Source organism: Saccostrea cucullata, unplaced genomic scaffold (assembly GCF_032062105.1).
Source record: "Saccostrea cucullata isolate Sc308-1 unplaced genomic scaffold, CSIRO_AGI_Scuc_v1 ctg882, whole genome shotgun sequence".
Taxonomy (NCBI): Eukaryota; Metazoa; Mollusca; class Bivalvia; order Ostreida; family Ostreidae; genus Saccostrea; species Saccostrea cuccullata.
The window spans coordinates 90,969-106,579 of NW_026929151.1; the positions used below are offsets into that span (position 1 = coordinate 90,969).

The 15,611-nt window shown below is 30.7% G+C and overlaps 1 protein-coding gene across 1 annotated transcript; it reads right to left on the bottom strand.

The window, feature by feature from the left end:
- Window positions 1-1,462: 1,462 nt before the first annotated feature.
- Window positions 1,463-2,749, bottom strand: LOC134279922 (fibrinogen-like protein A). The gene is made up of 3 exons (XM_062762334.1): window positions 2,668-2,749; window positions 2,177-2,338; window positions 1,463-1,710 (listed from the first exon to the last, which is right to left on the bottom strand). Exons 1-3 carry the CDS (start codon window positions 2,747-2,749, stop codon window positions 1,463-1,465), a joined length of 492 nt encoding a protein of 163 aa, XP_062618318.1.
- Window positions 2,750-15,611: the final 12,862 nt, after the last annotated feature.

Genomic DNA, 15,611 nt, shown 5'->3' on the forward strand with positions numbered 1-15,611 from the left:
AATGCAATTTAATCTCACCAGTTTATAGCGTCTGCATGGCCCACCATCTGCCCCAATGACATTTGTGCTGTTCCTTTCGTACATGTAGCAAGTTTCAGTAATGCTATTATAACAGAAGTCGAAGGAATAACAGTTGCTGTTCTGTATACACGAGGAAAAGCAGTGACTGATTGTCACTTCCTTACTAGCAAAATCAGCAGCGACTGGAGTGGGGACATGGCCAACAAATTCGAAATGAGACTCTAAGTATTCTCCATGACTGAATGCAATAACCAGGGGTAAAGATATAATTGTCATTTACTGCATTTTCAGTGCATAGGCTTGTATTGCCATTTCTTTTTAGATGCCCAATTTCTAGGATATTCCGACTTTTTAAATTAGTTGATTAACAAGAAGACTGCAGCGCTCACCAGAGTCTCGTGTATTTTGATAAAAGTTGATTATCCAGAAAAAATTCTTTATTTTCCTTAAGACATCACAAACATATCCATTAATTTCGGCTAGTCGGTGGTACTTTATTAAAAGCAATGAAAATAAGAAAATGTCATCGATCTCAATTTTTTTCACAAAACAAATTTGTGACCAGAGCATTAGACACGTGACGTCTGGAATTTCAGTTGTGTAACCAGGTTTTAAGCGCCACGCCCTCTGTTTGCCTTATGATGTAATAATGTAGAAGGAATAATAGGTAATTAAATTTTGCTATAAAAATAATTTTTCTAACAACTGGTACAAAACATAATCGTCAAACGAATTATCCAAACTACAGGTTGTCTTTACAAACAAAGTCATTATAAAGACCAAAGAACTATCTAAATATTAACTTTACAAAGTTATTGAAATTCCTCTATTATGAAATATTTGCTATCAACAAAAAAACCAATGGGACATTTTTACTTATTTTTTTAAAGACATCCGACAACTGGCATCGGACTTTTCACTTAAGGGAATGTTTCAAAAAATAATTTGATTGATACAGATAAAATATGTATTTTTTATTAAACTCGATAATCACAAATCGTTCTAAATTGTACTAGATATAACAGTGTATATGTAATATATAGAGTACCTTTTAACTCGTGCATCTTCAGATATCAGACGAGGGGACTTGTCCCCCGAGTCTGATATTTGAAGAAGCACGAGTTAAAAAGTACTTTATTGTTTTGTATCATTGTTACCAGGAACTAAGTTACGCATGATCTGTCACTTTTACGTTAATAGCACGTAGTTCAACTGTATTCTCACGCACTGAATTTGCCATGATCTATCAAAATTTCATATGATCATTAAAAAAGAAGCAAGTGATTCGAGAGAAAGTAGACGGCGCTGTATTTCTTAAACTTTAGAACTATCTCGCACATATGTTGCAAATATTTTTATTGAGTAATTTTATGTGGAGAGTACATGAATTTAAAGAAATTACAGAAGTGCTCTAGAATAAACATTATCTATGAAGAAATGCTCAATATTCCTTTAGCCTCATCATCATTCGTGTTGAGCTCATAACATGAGAAAATGTATTATTCCAGTAGTGCCACGTTAATCCTTGATATCCAACACTTCCATACAACCCGTTCAGATTGCTGAGCCCACAATACACATGCCACCAACCACTACGCCACAACGTAGCACAATCATAATCCTTTGCGATATCATTATCCATGTCATATGTAGAAAAGTTATATCCATTATGAGCACCTAAGCTGTCAGCTGAATAATAAAGAAGTGCAAAAATAAAGAAATGTCCCTTATCAAAGTTAATCATTGCTAAATTGTAAAGAATTAAATTTATACTAATTAAATGAATTAAAGAGATTATTCTATATGGCATTGTAAAGATGTTCTGAAACATTATCTTTCCTTTAAATACAATAAACAAATGTTATTCTAAGTCACAAGTACACTCAGTTTAAAGAAAAATATACACTTTTCCATGATATCGAAAAATGAAAGCCTGACTAATTTACATCTGTAGCAGGACTTCATCACATCGAAATAAAAGAGAATTTCTTTTTTTTTTTTTTACTGGAGAAATGCAGATCAATCAACAAAGATACATGTAAATTGCTTTGAAATCATCCTTCTCTGTGAGCATAATGCTATTATAAATATCACCTAAACTTAAAATTTTAAAATCTTCATGAATGACATGAATGTGTATAATCTATGAACTTACAAGCATTTCCAGTATATCCTGTGATGTACAAAGTATATAAAGATTCAGGACTTCCAACCGAGTCGGAGTACTTGGCATAACGGTATTCTCCTGTTTGGTCTGTCAATTCGATTCTGAGCTCAAAATTTCTGTCTCCACTTATCTCATATAGAGCTTGATTACCTGTGATATAATTGACATATTAATTAGATTTGAAAACAATTACATATACATGTTTTTTTTTTAGCAAAATCGATAAATACACCTAAATAAATGAATAGACTAATAAAATAAATATATAGATAAAACTTCAGCGGAAGATGGAAAATCGGCTCAAAATGAGATTAATTTATGAAAGTTAGTGCTTCATCATTAAAATGCTTATTTATTTTATTAATTGAATACACGAGTTTTTCTAGTGGTAGCGTATCCCGATAAAATGTCTTAACATTATTACTGTACAAAATATATATCTAATGTTTTAAAACTCATTTTAAATTCCCTATGTATACCTAAATAGAATTCTGTATCCATAGTCCCAAATCCATCGGAGTACTCATTCCAGTTTCTGTAAAAATCGACACTGCCATCCATACGCTTTTGAAAGACCTGTCATTTGAATGTTAGCAAAGCATATTAATTTGAATATCATATAATCATTTATATTGCATCTAATACGATCAAGTTGAAACAGAAATTTAACCAAATTACTGATATCAAAAATTTTCATATATTTTTATTTTGAAATATAATGTTCTACTTCTACATTGCTGCATACATTAAAAGAAGGAGGTGTACTTTGTTTCCATTATACTATCTTCCGATTTGAAAATCTGAGTTTTCCAAATTATCATTCCGAGTTTTCTCAAACTGCATTCATTTCATTTACATTCAAGTTATTCTTAAATAATCATGTATAGCTATGACAGTTATTAAAAGATTTTTCAAAGTATAGATCATTTCAAGAAAGAAATTAAAGAATTAAGCAAATGTTAAAAAAATATTTTTCCTACAATCCATCGGCCTCCATCAGTTGTCATATCGCAAAACAGATTGCAAGTTTTACCATTTGTTAACGTTATCGACTATTCATATGAAGATGTTGATGGAGAAATCAAATTTCCACTGCAACCTTTAATCAACACAATTAATTTTTATAAGGTATCACTTAGTTTCTAATAAATATAAAAAAACAATGGAAAATTAATACGACTTGTAGAATCTTACCAAATTTTAAATTACATCTCTCTCCTCCACGATTTTCAGGACATCTACAGGGGTGTGTCAAATCTCCTTCACACAACTGTTTCTGTATATTATTAAATAGTAAATCTTATTTCATCATGATATTTATACATGTTGAAAATTTATTTGTGCATTAACCGTCCCTCTGTGCGTTTATCTGTAGTTCTATTTGAGTGTAACATTTTCGTTTCCACTTGATATCTCAAAAAACCTCTGAGTTTTTGCAGTTAAATTTTACACAATAACCTAACTAAGAAACCTAAGCTATTGAGCTTGAATTTAAAAGTTCAAACATCAAGGTCATAAATTCATATATTCTGTACGTCCGTAAACGTGCGATATCCCGAGAAACGTTCGAGGTTTTGCTATGAATATTTGCATTGTTCATTTATATCATAAATCCATAGGGCCTAAAGAGGACCCCAATTAATTTGGAGGTCAGAAAGACAACAACAACTTGAAAATCAACAGTCTCGGAAAAATCTACAATACTTATTATTTCAGTGCAATTTTTACAGCGAATATAAAGAAATAAACCTAAACTATTGGGCAAAAAATAGAAAAATCGTTAATTTGTCCTGGTCCGGGTTTGCCTACCAACTTTTTCCAACACTCTTGTTTAACAAGTTTTGTTTAACTCTCAACATTCGTATATTGTCATCTTTCATTCCAAAAAAATATTGTTTACGTGTACATTCTAAGATTTTATGTATATTACATGCAACTGTGAGCTATACATATACAGCTTAAGGAGGAATGCCACACCAACTTTTTTATTTTATAAATCTCTGAGTCCACTTTTTAAACACTGGTTTCAGCATTGAAAGGCTGACATTAGCTCTTAATTATTTCATATGATTTTTTTATTGTATTTTTTTTCAAAGAAAAATTAAAAAAAATATTTACATCAAAATAAGATGCTTTCTTGTAAAAAATTTGCTCTAAATGAATGCATCACATGTCATTGAATACCTAATAAAATATGTAAAGAAAAGCATATAGAAAATCAAAAATTTTTAAATAAAAAAATATTTATGAAAATAAAACATATAATTTGTGAAATTTTTTAAACTTTTAAAGAAATTGAAACGGAATAGCCAAATTTAAGAGAAATTATTATTTTTTCATTTTGGCCAAACCCAATAGAAATAAAACCGATCCCAAACATAATTGTACAATTATTGGAAATAAATAACATTTCCCCAAGAACGCTGGTCTGATTAGGTTTGACTTTATTGAACTTGACAATCAAATAGATTTCTTCATTGTAAATACATGACAGAGGCAATAAATTACTGTTTTATTTATTTTGTGTTAATTTTGGACGGGATCAGTTTAATTTTGATCGGGTTAGGTCCAAATATTAAAAAAAAACATAATTTCTTAAAAATTTCTCAATTTGGTTTCAATTTCCCAAACATGTTCTCCTCAGTTGTGACTAGTTTTATGGTGTTTTTAGCCATAGGTTTAAAAATATTCACAAATAATGTGTTTTATTTTTATAAATAATTTTTAAAAAAAAAATAACTGAAAAAGTCTAACCAGCCTTTCTTTACATATTTTATTAGATATTCACACGATGAATTCATTTAAAACAAACTTTTAACTCGAAAACATCTTATTTGGATATAAATAATTTATTTCATTTTCATTGAAAAAATACAAAAAAAAAAAAAAAAAAAAAAAAAATAAGAGCCCGAAACCATTGTTCAAAGATCTATTAAATAAGAAGTTGGTGTAGCATTCTACCTTTACGCATAACGAGGCAACAAAATATATTTTAAAATTATATCTAACTTACTTTATGTTTATTTAAGGTAGGACAAAGCACCCATGGATTCTATTTTAACCCATTTCTTAAAATGTACATGAGAAAAAAAAAAGAATAATGTTACTATATTGACAACAATGAATGATCCCTGTAGAATAATAGTAAGTTTTGGCATGTTTGCGTCATATTTTGTGAAAAAGTCAGAGAATCCTATATATTAGTCACTTGGGAGATTACATTTTGGAATGTGTTTACGTTATCTAAGTGCACTAAACAAGCATGTAACAGTCTGTTATAAAGTGCAGTTTAACTTTTGTTCCATAAATAGTAGAGGGCTGATATTTGGACACATATAAAAGAGTCTCCATTCTTTGCATCCTACAAAGGTCAGGGTCATATCAAGAGGTCAAAGGTCAAATATTGTGACATCATCTTCTGAATCTTTAAGTTTTTTAGCCATTGATTTTTTTTAATATCTGAAATCACTGGTTCAATTTTCTTCATTTTTACACATTTTATGCTAGGACGCATTTGAATCATTCTGTTGATTTTTTGTAAAAAATGAATCGTGCAATTTCTCTTTAGAAAACTTAAACTGTCGGAAATTTACTAGTGAATTTTCAATTCCAACGCTACGCAAGTTCTATTTTTACTTAATATTTTACTCAAATTTCCAGTATCAATATGAATTACTGACTTAAAGTAACAAAAAGGTTATCTTTATCAAAATTGTTACACAAATTTGCAATAGATCAATTGATAATTCTAAAATAAGCTCATTCTCAAGTCGAGTGTTTGATTTCACAAATTTTTACGGGGGTCTGATGGGCCATATTTCAGACTTTGTGGGCAAAAAAATGTGTGGTTGAATTTTCTTTCATTAAGGAATGAAGCATATTTCAACTTATGTTATACGATATAACACAACTTGGGGCAGTTTACGCTTTATGAAAAAGCGTAAACTGTCCCAAGTTATGTTATATTGTATAACATAAGTTGAAATAAGCTTCATTCCTTATAATTTAATATCAGTATAGACAATGAGACAATTTTTCCTCCGGAAAAAGGCTTCAAATATAGCATATTTTAAAAGTAACGTCAAGCGGAGTAATACGTTTTTGACGTAACTCATTGTGACGTAGGCAAGTTATGTTATACAAAATATTATATGTTCCTCTGAATGATTCAGCCAATGAAATTGCTTGATACAAGTGAAATTAAATTATTATCATATTTAAAAAGAGATTTTGTATCCTAGAAAAAATTATCAAAGTTTAAGAAAAATTGAACTTGAGGAAGAATTTGGCCTATCTATTGTGTCCTACCTAAATTAACTTAAAACATGATTCACAAAAAATTATTGGTAGGATTTTGATATACTCTTTGCTGAAACATTGTGATGCTTCCCAAATGGTTTTTCGTGGTTTCTCGTAAAATGTAACCGTCTTTGTATCTCTTTTTAAAGCAGTTCTTTGCCTTGCAGTGACTTAAAAACAGTGCAAATTATGTTACTTTTGTATTTCTGTACAATAACATGACTCTATAAAGCGAAAGATGATATTAGTATTTTTCATTTGTTTGACTTCTTTTCATGTTAAAAAGTTGATATTTTAGGGCTATACTTTCTAGATCTAGCATCATGAAAGATACATCCGATATCTAAAGTTTCAGACGGTAAATGTAAAAGAATTATCTTTTCAATGGTAACAATTTACTATTTGAAAATATAAACAATACTTTTTCATTCTGTCTTTTGGCATGATTTCTTTATGCAGCATTGTCATTTTTCGGCGCTGAATTTCGACAAAACCAAGACGTATAGAAATTGTGCAAAGTACTTCGAAAAATTCTCAGCTTTAAGATGTCAATTTGAAAATTTCAACTAAATAGTATCAAAGAAAGCTGGATCATTTCAATTTTTAAATATTTAAAAAGAAATCATACTGATGTAACACCATATCATTTATTAATGAATTCCCATTTAAAACATCGACTTTAAAACTTGAAGATAATAAATATAAGGAATATGTACCTTTAACATGAGATATTACATTTAAATTAGGGCTATGTCTCGTATTAAAAGTCGATAATGTTCATTTTATTGCAAAAAGAATATGACTTTAATTTGTCGGGAAAACCATGTGAACCTTTTAAAGCATAGTGATACATGTAACTAAGTCTCTGTTAGGAATAAGGAAAACTGTCCAATTACAGTATACGTATGCCTGTTATGCCCCCTCCACCTAGATGCTTTTCATTCACTTTATATTTTTGTTGAAAATAAACACGCCCTCCTGATGGTATTGTTAAAAAATTATTTCGTGCTGCAATGCATTTTTAAAGCCTTTTTGCAATTACAATTGCAATTACCGATGAACTCACCAATTTGTAGCGCCGACACGGCCCATCGCCTCCCTCAATAGTACTTGTTCTGTTTCTGTCGTACTGGTAGCAAGTCAGTGTACCACTATTACCACAAAAGTCGAAATGATAACAGTTGGTGTTCTGTATTCACGACAAAAAGCAGTGACTTAATGTCACTTCCTTACTCACAGAATCAGCATCGACTGGAGTGGGGACATGGCCAACAAATTCGAAATGAGACTCTAAGTATTCTCCGTAAATGAATGCAAGAACCAGGAGTAAAGTTATATTTGTCATTAACTGCATTTTCAATGCATATGCCTGTATTGCAATTTCTAAAATGTCCAGTTTCCAGAAGATTCCTTTTTAAATTTCACCTGAATCCGGATCCGATGTCTCTTCTTAACAATTCATTAGAAAAACACCTTTTCCTTAAGTCAACCCCTTAATAGCTATTAATTTTAGCGATTCGATAGTGCCTTATTAAAAGCAATAAAGATAAAAAAAAATAGATCAATCTCTTTATTTTTACAATACAAATTTTTCTTCAGAACAAAAAACTCGAGCACCTGGAAATTTCATTTGTTTAACCAGGTGCTTTGAGAGTCACGCCCCTCGTTTGCCTGATGTTATAATAATGCAGAAAGAATAATTAGGAATCAAGTTTCTAAATAAAGATAAATTAGCTATATTTTCTTTTTAATAGATTTCAGTCGAAATATGACCCATTTACATGTTGCTTTCACAAACAAGGTCATTATAACGATCGAAGAACTTTCTTAAAATTGATTTTAAATAAGGTTATTGAAGTTCCTCTAATACAATATAAACTATTTGATGTCAAAAAAAACCGAACCACTTTTTTTATTTACATATTCTATATCACAAAATTATTATTTTATTGATCCAGTATACAATGATTAATATTCATGCTCATTGTGATACCAAATACACTTCGACATCTAGTAAAAACGATATTAAAAAAATCTACACTACACGAGGCTGTTTGGATTTTGTAACCTTGTCGGTATAGAGAAAAGATATTTCTAAAAAGGTTTACATTGTTTCATATTTATCTTGTGAATCAGGTTCCATTTTAACCTTGAAAAAGACTTATGAACGGAAAAGTTAAATTAATGCTGGAGTGTGAGTAAAAATATTTCCCAGCTACAGCAACATTGATAAGCCTCCTCGGGATCAAAATACTGCCCTTCATTCTGCAATTATCTATGTCTCAAATGCGATGGCCAAGTTTGAATGTTCAATCATTTATGATTATTTCAATAAACTTTAAAAAGCAAATAAATAAATTGAAACTTCTTAAATTCCCATTCGTTATGAAACAAATGAGAAGAAATAAATATTAAAGACCCAAAACAATTAAAGCTGAAAATGTTTTAAGAACTTAGTTTTACGTCCCCATTAAGTCTGTGGAAAAATATTAGCAGAATATATTTAATTTCAAAGGTTTGCAATTTCATAAAACTTCTTACAATGAGTATGAACGTTTATAAACTATTATTGTAAAAGTGATTCAAAAGATTCGTTACAGCAGTACATTCAAAGGTATAAATATATATATAAACCTACCCACGTTGTTTAGCAATAGTACAAAGTAGGCCGCATATATGTACTTATTGTGTGGGAGTTTTGGGTACAAAGTTCATCTGTGCCTACCTACGTGGTTTATCAATAGTACTGAGTAGGCCGAATATTATACAGTTATGGAATGTGTACGAGGGAAATAGCAAATTTATGGTTCCCCGAGGGAGGAAACTAGTTTCCTTCCGAGGGGAACCATAAAATTGGTATTTCCCTCGTATCCATTCCATAACTGTTTTATTATACCGAAACCATCATAGGCGATTTATATTTTTTTTCCATGCAGATATTGCGACATTAAAAAACACTGTAGACTAGAGGCATAATTACAAATGCATGCGGTTTAACAGATTGTATGATAAGTAATGCATCCTCTCCTAAAACAATTAGATTATTTTTAAAAAGTATTTTCACTGACATTTCGAAGAATTGTCGTTGTCTCATTTTGCTAGAATCCAAGTATGATTTTGACATCGCATGTCGATATGTTTTGACGTCCTAGTTACATTGCTAATAACATGACGTCACAGACTCGAGATTCCTTGAACGCTCCGCCCACTGAATACTTTGATTGGTTAAAATTAATAATACATATTCATGAGGGAGTAGTCCCAGGGAGTAGCTCTGATTTTCCAGGGAGTAGTCCTCAGATGAGAACAATAGTTTCTTCTCGGAGAAATAGGCAGTTTTATGGTATTATTTTTATATAGAGTAATTACAGTAGAGGAATAATAAATGTACTTATTGTGTTGGAGTTTTGGGTACAAAGTTTACCTGTGCCTACCCACGTGGTTTATCAATAGTACAGAGTTGGCCGCATACATGTACTTATTGTGTGGGAGTTTGGGGTACAAAGTTTATCTGTGCCTACCCACATGGTTTATCAATAGTACAGAGTAGGCCGCATATATGTACTTATTGTGTGGGAGTTTTGGGTACAAAGCTTATCTGTACCTACCCACGTTGTTTATCAATAGTACAGAGTAGGCCGCATACATGTATTTTTTGTGTGGGAATTTGGGTTCATTGCTTATTTGTACCTATCCACATGTTTAAGATAAGTGGAGGGCTAAGGGTTTCTTTGTTCCGGTTACATTTTATGTAGTTGTTGGAATTTTTTGATTTGGAGATTATTCAAGTTTATTTAACTGTGGTCGGAGAAATGAAATTTACTAAGATAAATGGTTTTAATACGTTGTGCATAGGCATACCTATGTTAAAGGAGTTGGTACTTAGTATACTTGTAGATTTTATCTATATACCAATGAGTGGTAGTTATTTATTGTTTTTGCACATAATGACATTTGCGTCTTATGTAGCAGAATTTCATTTAGTTTAGAGTTACCTGTATGCGAGGTGTTCATGTTTTGTACGGAGTTTATGTGTATGCATATGGGTCGAAGTTATCCATATTTTTACTGGTTTGTTTTAAAGTATATACTATACATAGTGGCAACTTCATTTCATGTTCATTGCAGTCTGTTTCAATAAGATTATCACAATAGTTCCCTAGTTGTTACAAAGTATGTGTTACAAATAGTGGTAGTGTATCTCCAATACAAGGTGGCGTTTTATTCTTTTGTAATGGGGTTAATAGATTTCTTTTGATTTATCGAATTTCTTTAATTATTCGCTTGGTAAAATTAGTAGAATCATGGTACATGTAGAATTTAGTCAAAGCGAATCCTCTCGGTATGTATCATAATTAATTATTAAGTTCAAGTTCAAGTTCAGTTTATTCACCCAGACCAATCTATTGGTACATGCATAAATAACATATATACATTATGTACAATTATCAGTATGACAATGATTGTAATACAATATATTTGCTAAAGAGTTAGTCTATAGGAGGAGGTTTACTCTTTTTGTTCAATGCTGTTGCATTTAGTTCTTTTACAACTCAGTGGTTGGCTTGTGGCGTCCTTTCTTTAAATGGCAACTTAGACTTAAAAAGTATTCATAAAATTTTCATTTTAAAGTTGTAGATGCTTTCTGATGAATTTGCCAGTGAGCACATTTGCTACATCCTAGCAGCCCCAGTGTAGAGGAAACAATTGTGAATAGCCCAGAGAGCCTAGCAGAGTTGTGTCGGATGTCATGAATCTAATGTTAGTGAATCATGTTTATTGATTATACTGAACTGTGAGTACATAAAACATAAAGAAAAGCCCTTCTTGCTAAACTCATCATGACATTCCAGTTAAGAAGGAACAGGGATAATCTCCATAGCCCGGGGATCGCATAAAGCTGTGCTTGATGCCATAAATTTAATTTAATGTATCATATCTAAATTCTTATATTTAACTCAAAGTTTTTTTGATACATTTTGACTTTACCAACAACTTTCATGCAATCAACTGGTATAAAATCCATAATTATATGTACCAGCTAAACTGCAGCAGTGCTGCCACAGGTGTGCCCTAAATCAGCCCGATAACCAGGATATCCACTACCATTGGTTGACAAACTATCCATACCAGCTAGATAATTATATTTGGTTTCATATTAAACAATTGAAGGTGAGTCAGCAAGTAAATCATATAGGTAGATTCCAATTATCCTCCCTCCATAAAATTTCAAATTAGTTCCTAATATATATGTAGCTGGTAAATATAGATTAAATTTATTTTCATAAGTTTCATAGGTTAGTACATACCCCATGGTTAGTAAATTAAATGATAGATTTTCTATTACTTTCCGTTTGGGAAATTAATTGATAAAACAAACAAAATTAAATTATCTTAGAATGTTTCTAATATACAGCATAATGAAAGCGCAAGTACGAGAGCATTGTTTTGAGTTATTACTCATGTTGTAAATTGTACTTGTTTATCTTTTATTTTCATTTATTTTTTATTGTTTTTTCTGTCTAATCCTTAATTTCATTCATTTTTTTTTTATAAATATGAATTTGCATTTATTAACCCCATGTAAAATATGTTTCCAAATTTAATTTCCGTGGGCGATTGTTATGATTTATATGTGTTATGAAGGTCTCTAAAGGACAAATTATTAAATATCAACATATTTCTATGTTCTATTAATTTCCGGTCTTGTTTGACATCTGTGGTTGAAAGTTAATTGTTTTCATTTGATGTTTAGATAAGGCATTTTTGCACATGGCAGTTATATATAATTCATGATATCTCTTTCATGTCTCACGATATCAATGTCATTTACTCATATGTTATCAACTTTATGGTTAGATCTTAGGATTGAGTTCTTTGAATTTATTATGCTTAGCTCTACCTAATTTCAGTGTGGTAACTTAATGTCATATGGATTCCCTATGTTCAAGCAATTTTCTATCCTTAATTTAATTGGCTGGTTGTCAAAGAACAGATGTGTGAGTTAGTGAGTCAATCTAGGAAATTCTTGGTGTGATTCAGTTTTTTTTCATCTACAAAATTTGTTCAAAATTATATTTATGAAATTTAGATTTTTGGACTTGCAATAAATTCTGAACTTTAGAACCGACTTATCAATTGACAACAATATTACATTGTGAATTTAGTATAATCTAGGAATTTTACATCCTATTCAAAATGCTTAGAAAAATAATAATTGTATCCTTCACTTGTTAATTATACTTTCTGGAATAGACGCATGGTAGAGGACATACATCATGGAATAAATTGATACAACCTTTTTCTCCCTACAGTTCCAAGAGAAACAGTTGTTATGCAAGTATTTTGGGGTTGTTTAATATTCGTTAAATTTCTGATACAAATCCTTAAAAATTACAATTTGGAAGATACTCTTAAGGTACATTGATACTCTGATAAGAGAGATAACTCTTAATGACACAAATATCATTTCTTGATAAATTTGTCAAGTTTTTGTGCCTTTTTGTCAAATTTAATTGTTTGTATTTTATTCAGCATATACATTTCCTCTGGAAAATCATAAAAGTTAAAGAAAAATTTCATATAAGTGAGCAGAGGGCTTATGAACCTTCAAGGTTTAAAAAAAAATTATACAGTTAATAATTCAATGTTGTAGTAAGTAGAAATATAATTGACTTAGTGTCCTACTCAAGAGCAGTCTCACTCATCAATATGTAGAATTTGTAAAAATTTAAGTTTGTTAGAATTACTAGACCTCAGCCATGAATCATGATAATTATTGAAACTAATTTGTTAACAAAGTGCTGAACAACATCGAGATAATTCATTAAGATATGTTTCAGATTGCCATTGTCAGGGACAGATCTGGAGATATGCATGCTCTCGATAGATAGCCCCCTGTCACTAGCATATTATAATAATTTTTCAAAGCAGGGAAACCTGTAAGCCTGGATCTTTTGCAAATTTACATATGGATAGCTACTCACAATTCAAATGCATTGCATAGATATATCTGCTTAAAATCACTTAAACTTAATAAGTTCACTTAATCGGTAACATACAATAATGAAGTTCAAATATTGGTCAATGTTTTATTATTGTTTTAATTGTTCTACTTAACCCCCCCCCCAAAAAAAAAAAAACAAAAAACAAAACAAAACAAACAAACAAACAAATATCTAGCATTTAATCGTTGTTTTTTTTATCACTCCCAATTGTCCGATTCTAGAATGTAGTTCAACTGCAGGTTGGTTTTTAAATGCTGTTTTGTTCTATTCATGATAAATAGTTAGATACTGCTGTTTTGTTCTATTCATGATAAATAGTTAGATACTAGGATGTAGTTTGAATACAGGTAAGTGATTTAAGTGCTGTTTTGTTCTACTCACGATAAATAGTTAGATACTCAATAAGGATGTAGTTCAAATACAGGTTAGTGTTTAACTGCTGTTTTGTTCTAATATTATAATTACAAATACCTTAAAGAACTTGTTCATTCCCACTCTAACAGGTCAGTGAATAACTGCTGTTGGATATCCAAATACCCCCCCCCCCCTCCTGACTTCGCTTACTTGCTGGCTCAATTAACAATACTTTTTGATTTGTCATTTACTCTGATATTAGTTTTCTTCCATACTTACACGTTTTTTTTATTTATTACCATTGCTCGGATATTATATTAATGTATTTCCTTCATTATATTACACGTAACTATATTCTCGTGAAAAATGAAAGGTAGATTTTTTCATTTCATTACTTAAAGATGCAAGGTATAGAGAGGCCAGTGATTAACAGCTTCTATACAGACTTGTGCAAGCGCACCTTGGAAGGCACGGATGTGATTTGCATGTCACATCTTACATGGAGGTGACCTGCATACCACATCTTGTGGCCTATTTTGTTTTGATTTGCCATCTTTTTGCTAACTTTTTAATATGATGTTTTGATTGTCTTTTCTTAAAGATACTTTTTTCTAGTCATTTTTGGGGGATCAGACATTATCATATTTTACGTAACTGATAAGAAAGCTTGTGAATCTGATCCCCTTCTTGTTTGTTGAATTCTTCACATTTATACCGTCATTTTAATAAATGACATGATTCATCTTCATGAAAGTGTTTTATTTGACTTTTACAAAATTAGCAAAAAAAGCTGCGGTGATCTTGCCCATAAGCATTAGAAGACATAAATAGTTTTACGAAAAATCTCGGTTCAAATGTATAAAATTCAAAACATCGGGTAAGGTTTCGTGCGAATGTGTGGAAATTTTTTTTTACTGACGGGACAGTGGGATTCATTCTACCAGCACCTTTTAGGCAAAAATAGATGTTTTTCAACTATGTTTTTTACTCAAAGAATTTATTAAATTCCGGGGTATTGTTGTTCTGTTAGCTTTTTATTATGGAAAATTTGCTTTTGTTTTTATCTTAATGCAATAGATAATAATAATTTACGTTAATCAGCGGTTATGGTAATTTATCAAACTTAATAATTTATGTGAACCCACTGACAATAGTTTAACTCTGTTTGATACGAAGAAACAAAAATAAGATTATGTGAGTTGAAAAATGCTATTTATTTACATTATAAATGACTGTATGAAAAAACACAAAATATCATGCATATAAACATACAATGCAGAGTCAGAAAAAAAATGAACAATTGAAAATATAATCAATTTTGTTTCAATAGATATGAAAGGTCACCGTCGAACAGGGGTATAAAAATTCGCAAACTCCACAATCCTACATTTTTTTTTAGCAAAATAAAACATAATCATGAAAAACTATTCTAAAAGAGCATGTATCATAAATGGGAATGGTGAAAGGCGTGAGAACCCGCGCGCATATTCTATAAATCATATCAATTTACAGAGAGATCTTCGAGAATAGCTTTAATCACACGGATAAGACTTTTTGGAATTTAGACACTTAATTGTTAGCATGGGCCTGCCGTGTCAGATGTCTTACATAAATTAATTTAAGGATGAAAATTAAATATTTTCTTTAAAAATTCACAATTTCACGAGAAATTACTTTTTTGCTTCCTTTATCATACCCGCGTGCTGATTGTTTTGGTCAGTGAACAATAGAATCGCATGTGAATGACACCTTTCACGCTTGAC

Coding starts and splice junctions, on each gene's coding strand:
- LOC134279922 (XM_062762334.1), bottom strand. CDS start 2,749: ATGGATGGCAGTGTCGATTTTTACAGAAACTGGAATGAGTACTCCGAT. Junction 2,339..2,667: donor GGATACAGAATTCTATTTAG/GTATACATAGGG, acceptor ATTATATCACAG/GTAATCAAGCTCTATATGAG. Junction 1,711..2,176: donor AGGATATACTGGAAATGCTT/GTAAGTTCATAG, acceptor TTTATTATTCAG/CTGACAGCTTAGGTGCTCAT.